Here is an 18372-nt window from a genome sequence, read left to right as displayed (position 1 = left end):
AGACAAATCCCTGCAAGCAAATTTTTGCGCAATTCTATTTATTAGTGATGATTGGTAAGTGCTTATAGGTGAGTGAGTATGTAGTTTTCACACTACAAATAAAGATGCTGAGTATTTGTGTATGTAGATAACCAAACTGAGTGTGTTGAGCTGAATATGATTGTGTAGGTGTAACAGAGGGTAGCTGATAGCTTTTCCACATGACCAGGCTGCAGCTCTCCTTCCAGACAGGTGTCATCCCCTCTGCCTAGTCCGCTGCAGCTCTCCTTCCAGACAGGTGTCATCCCCTCTGCCTATTCCGCTGCAGCCCTTCTTCCAGACAGGTATCGTCCCCTCTGCCTTTTCTGCTGCAGCTCTCCTTCTAGACAGGTATCACCCCCTCTGCCTATTCCGCTGCAGCTCTCCTTCCAGACAAGTATCATCTCCTCTGCCTATACTGCTGCAGCCCTTCTTCCAGACAGGTATCGTCCCCTCTGCCTATTCTGCTGCAGTCCTTCTTCCAGACAGGTATCGTCCCCTCTGCCTATTCTGCTGCAGTCCTTCTTCCAGACAGGTATCGTCCCCTCTGCCTATTCCGCTGCAGCCCTTCTTCCAGAGAGGTATCGTCCCCTCTGCCTATTCTGCTGCAGTCCTTCTCCCAGGCAGGTATCGTCCCCTCTGCCTATTCTGCTGCAGTCCTTCTCCCAGGCAGGTATCGTCCCCTCTGCCTATTCCGCTGCAGTCCTTCTTCCAGACATGTATTGTCTCCTCTGCCTATTCTGCTGCAGTCCTTCAGCAGGCATCGTCCCCTCTGCCTATTCTGCTGCAGTCCTTCTCCCAGGCAGGTATCGTCCCCTCTGCCTATTCCGCTGCAGCCTTTCTTCCAGGCAGGTATCGTCCCCTCTGCCTAGTCTGTTGCAGTTCTTCTTCCAGGCAGGTATCATCCACCTCTGCCTGCAATGTTATTTCTATTGCCTTTACAAAGACACTTGTGGCTCTCAGGCCTAGCTCTCTTGATTTATCCCAGGGTTAGAGGAATCGTGCTGCCAGCAAACAGGTCCAGACTCTCTTCTTTTGGGATCCATACAAATTCACACAGAACACAAGTTCCAAAAGGAACTAATTGCAAAGCTTTATTTTTACTTGGGACTAGCCCATATGATTATTACATTTAGATTGCTGTTACACTTCAGTAAAATACAAGTATCCAGAATGCTAGTATGCAAGTAATTATGCACTATATAATTCAATTAACATTTTTCAAACACAATAACAAGCAATAATATATGCATTATCTGCTTATTTTGTTGCCCTCATTTGCATACAAGTCCTATGCAAATTAACATACTTCTAGACAATCAGCAGAGAGCGCAGCAGAGTTATCCAATAACACTGAATAGTCTGTACATTGATAGGTGCTGTCACACACCTCTTTCTGGGAGTCCTGGGACCAGGTTTATAGTCTGTGGGTAAGAGGCTGGCCTTTAAGCCTCTCCATAAGGCCATAGCATGGGAGCTTGTGTGTGTGTTTGTCTAATGGCATGACTGTGTGTGTGTAGGTGACAGAATGTGGGGACCGCAATGAAATCCATGGGGAAACGACATACGGATCATAATCTGTAAAAACAAATATTCCTTGACATTGTACTATCAGGAAACTTTACTACATATACATACCGAAAACACACACACACATGCACAAACAGTGACCTAACTGACGTAAATTTTTTATAGATGCAATAAATATGGATGCACAGATGAGACTGACAAAAATGCCCGGAAAAGTACCTCTTTCTCATAATGTAAGGGCTGACAAAAAAAACACAAAACCAAAAAGAAAGGCTTTGTTATCTTCAGGAATTTTGTACAAACACACAGTTATGTAGTTTTAGCTACATTATTAAATATCGATGTTCTCTAGGGGAAAAAAGACTAAAATAAGAAAAAACAAAGTATCTAATGCATGGTTATAGCATGATATAACACGTACAACCTGCAGCAGTGAAGACATGAAAGGGATTTGTTACTAACAAAGCTGGCTGTGCTTTTTCTATTTCCCTATATTTTATGGCAAATAATGAACCAGCCATTCTGATCTCTGTGACCTAAAGAAAACAGAAAACAAATGCTAATAAAGGATTATACTCTCTAGCTGTTAGGTTGTTCAAAAGTGGTGTCTTTCCTCCTGGTCTTTCATCAATTGAGAGGAGTCAAGAGAGCCCCAGGCGTTTTGCTGAATGTAAAACATTGGTTTGAATTAATCAAGCTTTCTGCCTGGTGAGTTTTAGTCTTGCTATGAAAACACATATAATTGTAATATTTAATATTGTGGTAAAGTACATTTTATTAAAAAAATATATATATTTTTAGCAAAAAACATTGATTTTTTTTTTTTAAGGTCAAAGTAGCAGAAATGGAAAAAGTATTTCAGTCCGGTTACTCGGGACTTAAAGGGTTACTCCACGCACCATGCCACTTCATTTATTTGAAGTGATTGTGGTGCCTGGAGTCTGCTCATACAGAGTTTAACCTCTCTTCTTCTGGAAATGTAACTTCACCTCTGTAGTGTCATTAGGGCATCATTATCTAGGCTGCAAGAAGAGTTCCAGGATGGCTAATGTCGATTCTGTGCATATTTGGCATCTGTCGTCAGCACGCACAGCATACTGGTTCCAGGCAGCCAATGGTAAATGAATTCTCACTTTAGTACATAAGTGTAATTTCTACACATCACTCCTGATATAAGTCGAGTTAATATTCATGCTTGTGACCAGAGCAAGCAATGAGTATTCTGGATATATATCGGAAATATGGATCTTCATCATCTGCTTGAAATAGGAATAGACAATAGAATAGTTTCTAAAAGGTGTACCACAGTCATCTGAGGTCATACTTTCCTTGACAGTTCAATAACTCTTCAAATGATGTCATTGTCTCTGGGATATATTCATGACAAGAGTGGAAATGTTTCTGCAAGGTGCACTGTCTCCACCTTCAACTGACGTCATCATAACAAGAGTGTGTCCTCTGGGTCTTCATCCTTCCCCTGAGATCTTTCACTTTTTCTGACCTTCTCCCTGAGGAGTGTGATTTTTTTTTCATAGAGTAGACAATTCAATAGTGTGCATCTGTGTTTATGTATCTATATGTACATGTATGTATCTGGGAATGTGTACCTGTTTGTGGGTCTGAGTATCTGGGAAAGCTTATTGGTGTATACATGTGTATGTGCAAAGGGAGGCATGTGTCTCTCTGAGTATGTATATCTGTGAGCAAGTGTCCACACAAGTCTGTGAACCTATAACTGGGAGAGTACAGATAGTGAATTTATAAGAAGCCCCACTATTTCTGACCATAGCCCAGCCCCTAAATGCAGAGGCGTAACTAGAAACCACCAAGCCCTGGTGCAAATATGGCCCTGGGGCCCCCATGTGTCTAAACTCTCCTCAGTCCCACCCACCCACATGTATCATTCCGTCCCCAAGCCCCTCCATGTGTCCATCCCCTTCTCCCCACCCCTCAATGTGTCTCATTCCTCCCCACTCCTCCATGTGTCTCATTCCCCTGCAACCCATTCTTATGTCTCATTCCCTCCCCCCAGCCCCTCCATTTGTCTCATTCCCCCACAGCCCCTCAATGTGTCTCATTCCCTCCCCCAACCACCCCATCTGTCTCTCCCTCGACCCCTTATGTACCTGCTCACTGCGCTAACCAGTCTGACAGGAAGTGCTTTCTCAGTGAGAATATCCTGTCAGACTGCAATACAGCACAGCGCTTCCGACTTGCTGGTAACCCTGTAACCACACACCATGGGCCGGTGTGGTCGAACACCGGTCCTGAAGTGATGCCGGCCCATGGTTGATGGGATCCCTGGAGTGACGGGCCCAGTTGCATCTGTGACCCCTGCAACTGTGGCCTACGCTACTGTCTAAATAATATATTCAGCTTTACATATCACCAAGTTCAGAAACTTTGTACTAAACACTAAAAAAGTACAAGGTAAATTTAAATTCTAAATAACTCTTCATTCTCTAATTGTTTGACTAGCACAAAGTATAGATGGATTTCTAGTTGTTATGAATTTGAAAAAAAAAATTTCTATATATTTTCACCTATCGCTGGTAAAACACATGGATTCTATAGCAACAGGAATTTCTAAATAATTTTGCTGTGCTCCGTTTTATGGATTCTCCTTTATCAAATCATACTACTACCTCACACAAATTGAAATACTTGAAAGAATGACAATAATTACCCATTTCCAATCTACTGACATGTAATCAAGTGTAGCTGCTGGTATAAAGTTCATGGTTGCTGTTTACTTAGCAGGGATTCTATATTTATCCCCTTCACACAGATTATTCTCTTTTTTTTTCTGACAGCCACGTCACAAAGAAATATAAATTATGATACTGTGTTCTGGATTGCGCACTTCGTGAAGAGCGATGGCAAAAAACATCAACTTTTGTTTTTACAGAAAACATTACAGAAGACGCATTGCATTGTGGGAGTGCATGTGTGTGCACATGTGAAAATGTGAAAGGAATAATATATATATTTATGAAGGTAAGGTGGTTTATGAATGTAATTAGTGACTGACCAATATACATTTTCCATTGTCGATAGCGATTAGCGATGTAGATTAACGGTCACCTTTCCTATTATGCTCAGGCACGAGGTAGCACCTTATTGGCTGACAGCTGAAGTTTCTGGATGCAGAAGACGGTGTGCAGTGACCGAGAGAGGTACGTAAGGCTTTCCTCTTGTTTTGAATTCTCATTAGATTGGTTGGCTCCTAAGTCTCAAGAGAAATTAGACTTGCCTGTCAAAACGCTGATTAGTTGGCTTACAATTAATCAGGTTCTTTGCAAACCTGTTTTGGAATTTTGGCTTCACGGGATTATGGGGGGTTGCCTTTTTTGTGGCTAAAGATAAGAACATTTACAACAAAGAAGACTTCAGATGGTACGTATATATAATCGTATTATATGCTTACTTTTAATAGGGTAAGGAGGGTAGATGGGGTTCACCTATATTTAGAGTGGCTAGGGGATTGGCGTCCCCTTAGCCACCCAGGGGCAGGGGTACATTGACAATTTTGGGGCTGCACAATGGCATGTCCACCCCACCATTGTTTAATTATTTAAAGTCCCCACACACTGCTCATGGGTGGAGGCTTGGAGGAATATTATAATTAGAGCCCCACCTAATGAATAGGGCTGAAGCAGGGACATTAGGTTATTTCCCCGGTTATATTCTAATAGCCCCCACCTGCTGTTCATTGGTAGGGGATGAGGGAGACATTATGTGACCCTGGTATAAATTTAATAGCCACCATGTGCTGACCACAGGGGCAAGGGAGGGTCCGTTTTTATTAAAAAGTGGTCTGTCCTCTCCCCATTTTTTATTTAAATGTCCCTCGCCCCTGTTTTGTTACAGGCATCCCCATGTGATGAGGCCTCCCTAGCAATGGTTGCCCAGTAGCTAGTTTTAAACATTTAGGATACATGTTCTCAGCTACGTCTCAGCAGTTAAGGGCACAGATAGGGACACAGGGATGTTTTAAACCTCCCTTTCAGTAAAATTGGGGTCTTATTGATTCATTTATTATTATTTTTTTTACAATTTTACACTCTGACCAGTCACCACATAATTAAACCATCTGCAGCTTAGAGTTTTTTTTAACTATTTAGTATGGAAAATGATCAAATTACTTGCAAATTTGCATCTTGCTGGACGCATTCGGCCCCTAATTTTAGTAAAACCAGTGCTTTGTAAATCTTTCGAATCCTATACTTTCTGATGCGAAAGCACTGATTTTCATCTGGACATCAAATGCATCCAGACTATTGCTGCAAATCTGCTCAGCCTGACTGAAATCCGAATTGGCTTTAGTAAATATGACAGTTGCTATTCCGGTCGGAATTCTGTTTTTCTCACCGGATTTTCCCAATCCAATGTTTAGTGAATAACCCTGTGTATTTAAAATACAACTTAATATCAGGCCCATGTCTCATTTAGAATGCCTTAGACATATTTAAAATTTGTTTTAATTTATTTTATTTAAAAAAAAAAAAAAAGGAAAAATACCTTAAAATAGAGTTTAGTTGGAAGCTTAGTAAATGCGTAAAAATTTTCTGAAATTTTATAAAATTTCCCACATCCAACTATTTTCCAGGTAATTTATTTTGGCCTAAATTTCACAACTCACTGTTTAGTGAATATATAAATTATAGCATGCAGGAAGTCCTTCATCTATACTTGGAGAATTAGATCGTTTTATTTACCTGGCTGGCTCATATGGTAAAAATAAACAAAACCAAATGTTGTAGAGTTATATCACAAACTGATATAGAACAAAGAAGATTGGATATTATCATTCATTTTATCATATTGAAGTTTAACCCCTTAAGGACCAAACGTCTGGAATAAAAGGGAATCATGACATGTCACACATGTCATGTGTCCTTAAGGGGTTAATGTGAGGTTAAAGGGACCATAACATTCACCCAATACACAAATAGTTGCCCAAATAGTCACATGGGTGTTACTGGTATTTATGCCCAATGCTTAATTTTTGGGTAAAAATGAAAACAAAAAAATATAAAATAAAACTCTCTTCGACGTCTGTAAACTGGTAGCATACAGGTGTGTGACTTTAAACCACTTTCACAAGATTCTCTTATAAAGATAGATATATTTTAAATGTTTTTGCTTTTTTTTGCAGCTGGGAAGCATTCTGTTTTACACCTAAAACAAAAATATTGTCCTTGATCGTCCTCTATAGTTATGGCACTATTATATCCCTGTGTGAGTACTATACCTTTTTGAATTGTTATTTACAGCATGTGGTTATCTAAAAAAAATCTATCTCGAACAGCCATAACTGTGACACCAAGCTCCTGGCTCCAGTTCAAAGTAAGAGAGGTAGTGGTGTTACGTTACCCATATATACATCCATTAGTGCTTGGTCGTAATTCAGGACCATAACAAAAGGTTTCTAACATCCCGAGTGTTCTGTGCAACAATTCTCTTAAACAGAGAATGGAAATATCTTCCTGTGGAACCCACAGTATAACTATTATTGCTTTCATTGTGAGAAGGTGTTTGCTGTTTATTCCAACTGATGACCTGCTGTCCAGTAGAATGCCCCGTTTGTTATGTATCTAGTCCATCTCTATCTTTCAAGCTCTTCAAAAGAGCAATGTTTACTTGAAGCAGAGACATTTCTGTCCGGCCATTTTTTGTTATTTTTAACGTTAGAGGCTGTTTGTTCCATGGTTCTAAATAGACATAGTAAAATAATTTTAGATCTTCATTTATATAAGAAGTAGGTCTATATAAACAGGATGCAGGTTTATGACTCAGTTTCCGTCTATCATTTTAAGTCTGGGAGGTTTTAATACAAATTCAATCTAATTGAGTGACAACTAAATGTTGATGTCGAGAACCATGAAATTAACAGGCTAATCTATAATATGTGGTGTCCCTTCCCTGTCACAGGACAAACACTTCACCAAGTTGTTGATGGCTATAGAAGCATTGATTAAAAGCAGTGGGAAGCCACATAGAATTTTTAGAAGGTAAATTTGACCCCACTTTAAAAATATAAACATAATGTGAAAATTGAGGTTGTGACCAGCAATAATGTGTATGATATAAAGTGTGATGCACAAGTCAGGTACCAGTTGTTGCATGTGCATTGACTATCATTTTTCACAATATATATTGTTTTCAAAACTGTAACTAGCTCTAAGGAAACAGTAGCAGAGGAAGGGATTTCTATATCCAGTCATCGGGTCCTGTTACTCCACTGGCTACCAATATTACCAGTTCACCACAGGGTGATGTTAAAGGTTTGTCAAGTTATGGATCATGCCATTAAATATTTGCAAAATGGGTTACAAGATTTCTGTGAATGAAGTGCATGTAGTGCGTGCGGCCTAACACTTTCATTTACAGCATATTTTGCTCATTACTTGCTTATTTCCCACACTACATGCCTATATCCGTCTACTTTCTCATATGGTCTAATTTTCCCTTTTCACCTTGCCGTTCCCCAAGTCTCTGTCCTGATCCCCTTCTATTTTCTCTGCATATTGCCTCTCTTGGCAAATGTATTAATGCCTCTGCAGAAACCATATTATCTTTTTACAGTCTGTAATGAATGCTACTGCCAGGCTGAAATTTCTCTTCCGTCATCCATCTTAAATTTGCCACATGTCATCTATCGTTTAATCGTTACACTGGCTTCCTGCACCCTATAGGAGTCAATTCTAAAAATGTAACTCTTACATACACAGCTGTTAACAATTGCTACATTTATTCACTAATTCATAAGTACGCCCCTTCTCCGCAGCTCCACTCTACCGGTGGCCTTCTACCGTCTGCTGCTCGCACCCATCTCATACTCTTAACTCACACTTACAGGACTTGTCTTGGGCAGCTCCATTATCATGGAACAGCCTACTTCTCCCATCAAACTCTCCCCTAGTCTCCAAACCCGGTCTGCCAGGTTAAATGTCATTACTCTCTCAACTTGATTAGTAGACCCATTGTACACTTCATTCTCACCTTCAAACTCTGCTACTTTTTATTTTTTTTGACAATCTTTATTCAGTATCTATTTCCATTGAAAATACAAGTAACAGTAAGAAGCATTACAATGTGTCCGTATCAACATCATCGACTGTACTAAGAGAAAACTGTGTCGCGAAACTATGCACGTCTAACAGTTGGTCTTTACCCAATGTACCAGCCTGAGTTCAGGCCTGAAGCTGCGGCCTTTTCTGGTTGTTATGCATTACGTATAGTGACCTCTGCTATTTTGGTGATTTTGGTCGCCTCCCCACCATGTGTACCCGCCTGCGTTCTAGCAAACCTTGTTTGGCGATAGGACGCCGGTTCTCCACCTATATGTTTGTCGTAGCCGTACACTTAATTTTTATTGTTAAGAGCCCTTTTAATGTCCAGGTCGGGTATATTACTGTTGTGTTTACGGTATGTAATCTACAGTCCTGGTGGGCAGTTATTTCACCGTTGTGGGGCCTACGGGCTTTTGCAGTTAAGCTCTTCGGGCTCTTGTTGCTGGCAGTCAGTCCTTGAGCTAGGCTAGTTGGTCATGGAGGATGAGCCCGGGTTTCTGTCTGTTCCACAGTCAGATGGGTAGCTGGTGTGGGAGTCTGTGCGTTTGTTTCGGGTAAGGTCACGTTTCTGCCCCTGATGCTACTCAGTTCTACAGCTGTGTCTCTCTACCTGCTGATTATACGGGAGTCCAGGGTTATGTCTCTCCTTCTGGTACACTTTTCCCATTTTGGTGTTGTTGGCGTGGGCAACGTGTTTCCGTCTAGTTTTAACCAATTATTGTGTGCTTCCCGTCCTGTCCAGGGACGGGTCGTGTCCATAATTCGGGCCTGTCTGCGTGATTATGTAATCCTTCTACTGTCTGTGTTAGTCGTCGGGGAAACGGTTCGTGGTCCAGTCATGAGGCAGGGGGGGTGGGTGTTGTCAACATAAGGGGTTAAGTATGTGTGCTCCGGGCTTCTGTGGGCTCCTGAGGTGTCGCACTCGGGGTCGCTAATCTGTTGGCTAGGTATGCTGCCCATGGATACCAGGTCAATGCAGACTGCTCCTGTCTCCCATGGAGATCTGCTGTTAGAGTTTCCATTGAGTGTATTTCTTCCACCTTTGACATCCGTTGCTGGAGGGTGGGCGCTCCCTTCTGTTTCCACATCACAGGGATGAGGGACTTGGCTGCATTAAGCAGTGGTAACATTAGGAACTTCTTATATGCTTTCAGGGGTGTGGTGTAGTAGTATCGTTAGGGGTTTTAGGGGTACCCCTGCGCCAGTGATTTTGTGTATCTCCCCTCTGATCTTCTCCCAGTATGGGGCGATTACGGGGCATGTCCACCATATGTGAAAGTGTGTGCCGGGGTGGGAGCCGCATCTCCAGCAAGTGTCTGGAGTGCTCTCGTGCATGCGGTGTAGAATATCGGGTGTTCTGTACCATCGAGTTAAAGGACCACTCTAGGCACCCAGACCACTTCAGCTTAATGAATTGGTCTGGGTGCCAGGTCCAGCTAGGGTTAACTATTTTTTTTATAAACATAGCAGTTTCAGAGAAATTGCTATGTTTATCAATTAGTTAAGCCTTCCCCTATTTCCTCTAGTGGCTGTCTCACTGACAGCCGCTAGAGGCGCTTGCGTGATTCTCACTGTGAAAATCACAGTGAGAGCACGCAAGCGTCCATAGGAAAGCATTATGAATGCTTTCCTATGTGACCGGATGAATGCGCGCGCAGCTCTTGCCGCGCGTGCGCATTCAGCCGACGGGGAGGAACGGAGGCGGAGAGGAGGAGGAGAGCTCCCAGCCCAGCGCTGGAAAAAGGTTAGTTTTAACCCTTTTCCCCTTTCCAGAGCCGGGCGGGAGGGGGTCCCTGAGGGTGGGGGCACCCTCAGGGCACTCTAGTGCCAGGAAAACGAGTATGCTTTCCTGGCACTAGAGTGGTCCTTTAATATTTTGTAATTCAGTTCTTGGTACTTCGAACTGATAGAGCATTTATGCATGAGGGTGAAGATCTTGTCCCATTCCTGTGCGGAAAGGGACTCGCCTGAGTCTTTCTCCCAGTGGTCCTTGAATCTGAGCACCACATCCCCACTGGTCTGAATCTTGAGTGTGGCGTATATGGTCGAGATTCCCCTGTGAATGTGTGTTCGGTGTATGCACAGGAGTTCAAAGCTGGTGAGGGGTCTAAGCAGGTGCCCACGTCCCGGTAGGGATTGGAAGTATGTTTTTATTTGGTGGTATCGAAACTGTTCGAGTAGCGTTGGCGTTCTATCTGGGCAGAGGTCTCTGAGTGGTTTAAGTCCTTGTGGGCCAAACCATTGGTGTAGATACATCCAGTCGGACGGTTGGAGGCCAGATAGTTCGTTTTGGGTGAGGGCATCAGCAAGGTCTGGGTTGTGCGTGATGGGCATAAGGAGGCTAGGTGAGGTGGTAAGCTGCAATCGGTAGCGTGTGACTATCCACACTCTAAGTGTGGCGTCGATCAGGGTTTTTTTGGTGTGTAGGTCTGCATACGTGGCAGTGTGTAGCCACAGTCTGGAGGGTATTTTCCTATCTGTCTGTTCAAGTTCCAGGGTCACCCATTGTTTTAAGGGATGTTGTATGTGCCAGTCCGTCAGTCTATGCAGGTGTGTGGCGCGATAGTACGTCTCTATGGATTGCAATCCCGTGCCTCCCATCTGTTTCAGCAGTTCTAGGGTGGTTTTTTTCGTGAGTGTAGGGCGGGAGTTCTAAACAAATCGGCGGATGGCGGACGCTATGGAGCCGAAGAAGGCTCTGGGTACCGTGATCGGCACTGTATGGAATAGATAAAGTATTCTGGGCAGTACGTTCATTTTGACCGCATTGATACGCCCAAACCAGGATATGTAGTATGGGGACCATTTTTTTAGGTCTGCCTGCAGTGATTGAAGTAACGAGAGATAGTTATGGTGATAAAGTTGAGACGGGTCCTTGGGTAACCATATACCCAGGTATTTTAATTTGGTGTTGCACCATTTGAATCGGTATTTGGCGTAGAGGTGTGTTGGGGGGTCTTTGAGGGTCAGTAGATGGAGGGCCTCGGATTTATCAGTGTTGAGCTTAAGGTTAGAGATCGCTCCAAACTCTCGAAAAGACGCGAGGAGGTTAGGCAACGAAAGCAACGGCTGTGTGAGAAAGAACAGCATGTCGTCCACGTATGCGGCTACTCTGTATTCATTACGACCAATGCTGAATCCTGTGATTCCCCCATTCCGTCTGACCGCCCCCAGGAATGGTTCCAGGGAGAGGGCAAACAGGAGGGGGGATAATGGGCAGCCCTGGCAGGTACCATTTCGGATCGGGAACGGGGCAGACAGTGCCCCATTAATGCGGATCCTTGCCATGGGACTCGTGTACAGGGAGAGCACCCACGACAGCATGTGTGGACTGAATCCCATGTGTGTGAGTGTGCTCTCCAGATACATCCAGTCTACCCGATCGAAAGCCTTTTCGGCATCTGTTGACAGTAGCAGAAGTTCCTTTCGACGCGTCCACGCTATGTGTAAGATATTCAGTGCTTTGATTGTGTTATCCCTCCCCTCTCTACCTGGGATAAACCCAACCTGGTCTGAGTGCACCAGGTGGGGGAGGTGCTACGCGACTCTCAGGGCAATGGTTTTCGCAAATAGCTTCAGGTCCGCATTCAGCAATGATATGGGGCGGTAGCTCGCGCAGTTCGCCGGGTCCTTGCCCTCTTTAGGTATCACCGTGACTATGGCTGCCAGTGTGTCCATGGGAAAATGCCCCCCTTCTAGTATGGGGTTAAGACCTTGCAAGAGGTTTGGTAACAAAATGTCCCGAAATGTGCGCAAGTTTATCAAAGGGAGGCCGTCTGGTCCCGGTGCTCTGTGGGTTTTGGAGAGTTTTAGTGCCGCTGCTAGTTCCTCAGCAGAGAGAGGTTGTTCTAGGTCTTCCTTCATTTCGGCGGTTAACTTCATGTCTACGTTTCGTTCTAAGAATTCCGAAATTTGGTTATGACGCTGTGTTCGGGCTGTGTCTGTATTGGGCTGGGGGATGTTGTATAGGTCTGTGTAGTATTCTTCGAACGCTTGCTGGATTCCGTCCGGCAGACGTGTTTCTGCTTTATCTCTGGGTTTTATTTTATTTATGTGGTTCGCCCTCCGTCGGTCGCGGAGCTGGCGGGCTAGCAGTCTGGCACTTTTGTCTGAGTGTTCAAAGAAGAACCGAGCAGACCTTCTAAGGGTGCGTAATAGTCCCTGGGCTAGTATGTCTCGTCTCTGCCTTCTAAGTTCCGTCAGTTGGAGGAACGTCCCTTCGTCCTGGCTTTGCTTGTGAGCCTGTTCTAGTTTGGCGATTTGTAAGTTTAATGTGGCTAGCAGTCGTGTGTGTTCTTTTTTCCGTTGTGTACAGACCTTAATATAGTGCCCTCTAACGACACATTTATGTGCCTCCAAGACGGTCAGGGGCGGTGTATCTGGGGTGTTGTTGGTGTCGAAGTATTGTGTCAGTGCTTGTCTGACTGGCTCTGTGTCCTCTAGTTTGAGTAGCAAGTTCTCGTTTAGCTTCCAATGTCTTTCCACCGGTTTGTGTAGTGGGGATTGGATCTGTACTGTGATCGGTGCGTGGTCTGACTCTGCTATCAGGCCTATGTTTGCCTGTCGGAGCAAGGGTAGAGCTTCCTGTGCTAGAAAGATGTAGTCAATTCGACTGTAGCGCTGATGCACAGCCGAGTAGTAGGAATAGTCCCTGCCTTCCGGGTTAGCCACCCTCCAGCAATCTACTAGGCCACTCCTTGTCAGGGCTCTCCCCGTAGAGCGTATGCAATGACCTGGTATGGAGCATTCTCCTCTAGATGTATCTAGCCTAGTGTCTAGTGGTGTGTTAAGGTCTCCGGCTACAATCGGGAGGCCGTCTCTGAATTTGTTTAGCCGTGTGAGTGTCTTATTCAGGAAGACATGTTGGTTTCGGTTTGGTGCATACAGGCAGGCAAACGTGTAGGTGTGGTGTGCGATGGTCCCTTTGATAAACAAGTATCCCCCTGGGTCTGTCTGTTGCTCTACGCATACAAACGGGACATTGTGTGAGAATAGGATAGCCACTCCAGCTTTCTTTTCGTCTGAGTGGTATGCGTAAAACCCTGGGGTGCTACTTTTTATTATTAATTTATTATTTATATAAAAATTCCGTAGCGCTGTACAATGGGTGGACTAACAGACACGTAATTGTAACCAGACAAATGGACCCACAGGAACAGAGGGTTAGTGGTCTAATTTATTGCTATATTCCCCACTTTGATATCATTCTAAATCGCCACTATATAAATACCAAAAATAATAATAACATTGCATTCATTAGTACACTGATGTTGCTCTGTGCTTGCCAGGGATACAATATACATAGTTATTCACTAAAGTGAGAATGATTGGGAATTCAAATTTAAGATCAAAGTAGCTGAAATAAAAGCATAGCTGATTTGGAGATTTTTTCAAGTCAGCTATATTAGTCTTGAATTCCCATCAATTCTCACTTCAGTGAATAACCCTGTTTGTGAATTTACATTCGACTAGCACCTTCAACTAACATCAACGGTTTCAGAGTACATGATGGAATGGCAGTGCTTTCAAAGAATGTGACAATTTAAGGATTATCACTTGAAGGCTTCAAATGGTATGACCATTCTCTTATAACATTTACCTGCACCAGTTAGTGTGACATGTCCTTTTGGGGGTCTAGCAGCTCCTGAAGATTCCAAGGAAGAAGCACCAAAGAAAAAAAAAAGGAAAGAAAATAAAACATATATAAATATACATAGCATATCTTTGATTTCTACTACTCTCCAAGTACTAACTTTGTTGCTATTGCTTTCTCAAAGTGATATGCCGCAAATATGACATCATGTAAAGCCATTACTGAGCCCAACATAATCCAGATACCAGTCATTGCTCCAAACAGAACTTAAAGTATTCTAAAACCTTTCTCCTATAGTAATCCACCATGCATGGAAAGAATTACATGGAGTAAACGTCAGGAATGAAGGCATTCCCCGAGAGAAGGTACCCAGTCCTGGTTACGTTGTTCCATGTATTGATGGAAAACTAATTCCATTTGTTACTAAGACCATAGGTGTTTCTTTATTACAGTAGACCGAAAACCATTATTTGGAAGACCCTGACAAAGCATTATATATATATATATACGTATAGACCAAATAATCTGGAAGATGTATTCTTCTCAGTAAGAATATCCTATTAATTTTAATTAACTTTATCAGGATGATTGTTACTAAATACTTGGTAGTTGTTACGTTCTGTGTTTAAGAATAAGTATTTTAATAATGGACATATATATAGCAGAGGGAGGGGATGAAATTAACTTGATTACCCACCCTATTCCTAAGAATCAGGGGATTCAAGATGTAGGAAGAAGCACAGGGCACGTTGCATCAGGTGTTAGAAGAAATGTGAGGGTATCATCAAGCACAGACATACTCACACACAAAAAGTGATAAATAAATAAAAAATATGGATAAGCGCTAAAAGCAGTCAACACTGGGTTAAATTGGGCAGCAAACTCTATCACCCCCTATGCCAAGTGCAGACAAAAAAACACAAAAAATAAATCACAGGTTGCACTAATCAACAAAAATAAAAAATAGAAAATGGGACTCATAATTTTCTATTTTTTTTTTGTTGTTGTTGATTGGTGAAACCTGTGTTTCTATTTATTTATTTTTTTGATTTGTACACACACAGCCCACTGTGTTGAATAGCTCCATCCCTCTCCTCTCCTCTACAACATGCTTCATGATGTTGGCATTCAAATGAAAGGTTACTGTGAGCCCCCATGTGAGACATTGACAATGTTGAGGATGAATGATGACATTGGAGCACTGTTTTGTTTATTAGATTTTTTTTTTTTTTATCTCTTTTTATTGAGGTTTCATGTATAACAAATATGAATATATACATAATATCCCATAAAGGATCCCCAATATTTACAACGTATATTGAGACATCCGTGTAGATTTAATGATGGTCTCCCATCACTTGTTAAAATGTATTTCTTGATTGTACATTTCTCAGCTCTGAGAATTGCAACACTTTATGACCTTTACTGCTGATAGCACTAATTGGGATAGTAATGTAAAATATTAAGTAGACTTCACATGTATAAATATGTTATCTTTTCTGCTTCCTATATTTTCAGGTCTCTCGTGTCTTTTTCTATGTTTTGCTCAAAAACCATTTACAGTTATATACTGATATATTTTGCATGTCAGAAGGGAGAGTATAGGAGAATAATATAGTCATTACATTGATTTCCAATGAGCATCAAAACATTTCTTTAATCTAGAATCAATAAATGAATTTAGTCTTTCCACTAACTCACCACCATTTTCACGAAAAACACACCATCAGATTACTTTACAATGTTCATGAGTAGTGGGTTTGAGACCATTTTGTGATATCATACCATCACACCTAAATTATATTTATCCTTAGGATGTACTTCCTCAAACCTGTTAGGGATGTGATACATGTGCCAATATAACATCTGTAACTATTCATACTTCCTCATCCCAAGACAAAGGATAAAAAAAGCTAAAAAAAAAAAAATACAAATAAAAATGCTGCTATTTTAAGAAGTATTTGATTTCAATAAATTAATTGTTTAATAGTGTATAGCACTTTAACCTATACACATAATATGTGTTGCTATTTCAATGGCACGTTTTTATACTCTAATTAAAATGCATTTTTGTCTTTATTTTTGTTAAATAAATTATAGCACGGTGTATTATGTCATGTGTTGTTGTTCATCTGAGGTTGTATTTACCTAATTTTAAGACTTGCTAAGGAACAGATGATTGTTATGTCCTGATTTGTAAAACAATAGAATTCGAAGTGAGAGTACTTTCTTTTTACCATGACTGTAACTAGTGAAGTTATGTTTACTTACAAAATAAAAACTAAACTAATATTTAGTATTAAAATAAAATAAATGTAAATTCTTACAATGTACATTTTTTTATTTATGTATTCATTTCCTTACAAATATTTTGCTGAAATAAATCTCACTTATGTCATATACAGTAGGTGTGATAAAAAATAGAAACATGAAAATTGTCAAATATCCTCTCATGGTAAATGTTAAGAACCTGCTGGCATGTTGGGGAATTTAGCTTCCCGAAAATATCACCAAAATATAAAATAATGCTCACATACATTAAAAACTGTTGCCTGGATAAAATCAGACTCTTGTACTATATATGGCACAGGGAGGAAGAGAAGATTGGAGTAGTGCTTACAGTCCAACTGTGAAATTTCTCTCTCTCTATGGGAGGAATACTAGTTCAGTGGAGATAAAAATGTGTGGAACTTAACAGGCTTCATTAATTTTGTATTACTTTGAAGTGAACAAAAAAAAGAATATATAGCTTTTGTATAGCATGAGGATGGGAGAGAAAAGGTTAAGTAAACATTATACCATGAGATTCCTGATATAGTAGCTCAAAAGGCATGTTTCCCCTTAGTAATGAGCCTGTAATTTCACCCCAATTATTCTGATTAAAGTGAAACATGCAACCATACTGTGTTATTTAAACAATACTGGAAGATGGGTATAATGTTTTATTTCTGACCTGATTCATTTGTAATTAACAGTCAATAATAAATTGCTCACCTTGTGTAGGCGTTGTAGGTGCAAGTCCTGACTGCAGACCGGATGCTCCCTGAGATAAAACAAGAAATGTACACTTATAAAAAAGAGCAAATAGACAATCTAACAATCTAACACTCTTATATTAACATGATTTATGAGGATGGCTATAATTTGAATAAAAAACTGTTTTCAAATATCTCCTGTGACATAACCTATATGTTAAACAAGAAAAACTCACAGGCACTCCAAATGTGAAGCCGCAGGCAGATTTATTGCAACAAAATGCACAGCAACGTTTTGACCTGACTAGAGGTCTTTGTCAACTTCTAGTCAGGTCGAAACGTTGCTGTGCATTTTGTTGTAATAAATCTGCCTGCGGCTTCACATTTGGAGTGCCTGTGAGTTTTTCTTGTTTGCCTTATTGTGGTGGGATTACTGGTCCTGCTAAGGAGCACCCGTGGCCGTTGGGAGTGAGTGCGGTTCCTGCCATCAACCTTGCTATAACCTATATGTTAGTCACATAGTAATCTTTAATTATAAATAAGTCTTCGGGAATGCTAAATACATTTACCTTTGGAAGTATATCAGGATTTTGTTCTTCAAAGTTGATAAAGCAAGAAGATTATTTTCAGAAATTATAACACTTTTGATTGCCAGCTATTAGTGAATAAATCATGAATTATTTTTTTCTGTCAATTTTACTTTGAGTGCCCCCTAACTTTGCACTAAAACAACCTTAGCTTAATTATGTGGTTTTGGTGTCTAGATCAATCTTACAACTGATGACATTTTGGAGTGAAATCACTTTGTTTATGCAGCCTTACTTCGCCCTGCCCTCTGTGACTCACACAGCCTCTCTGCTCACTTCCTGAAAAACTTAGCATCCCTTATTGCACAGTCAGTTTAATTTAGAATTTTATATATCTTGCTCTGTAAATTGCCTGCTACAGCCTGCTGCATCTTCATGTGTTTAATTAAAGTTAAATTAACAGAGCAGGTGTTAAGAACTTTTAAAGTAAACACAATGATCTGATTGAAACTTTTTTTTTTTCTCATGAAGGCAGGGTGTGGCTAGGGCTGTGTAAGCAGAAACAAACAGTATTTAACTTCTAAATGCAGAGAATTGCAAAATCCCTTTAAATATATAGAATGCAAAAGATATACTTCACTCCAGGGCCAAAT

The 18372-nt window shown here is 41.3% G+C and overlaps 1 protein-coding gene across 2 annotated transcripts in view; it reads right to left on the bottom strand.

The window, feature by feature from the left end:
- Positions 1–18372, bottom strand: part of DOK7 (docking protein 7) — a 122845-nt gene that overhangs the window by 12766 nt on the left and 91707 nt on the right. For both annotated transcript variants that reach the window (XM_063457727.1, XM_063457728.1), the window contains exons 8-9: positions 17212–17260; positions 14224–14268 (exon numbers count right to left, since the gene is read on the bottom strand). In XM_063457727.1, the coding sequence (XP_063313797.1) occupies positions 14224–14268; positions 17212–17260 (94 nt within the window). The remainder of the gene's footprint in view (positions 1–14223; positions 14269–17211; positions 17261–18372) is intronic.

Source organism: Pelobates fuscus, chromosome 6 (genome assembly GCF_036172605.1).
Source record: "Pelobates fuscus isolate aPelFus1 chromosome 6, aPelFus1.pri, whole genome shotgun sequence".
Taxonomy (NCBI): domain Eukaryota; kingdom Metazoa; phylum Chordata; class Amphibia; order Anura; family Pelobatidae; genus Pelobates; species Pelobates fuscus.
This window is presented reverse-complemented; position numbering and strand designations above follow the sequence as displayed.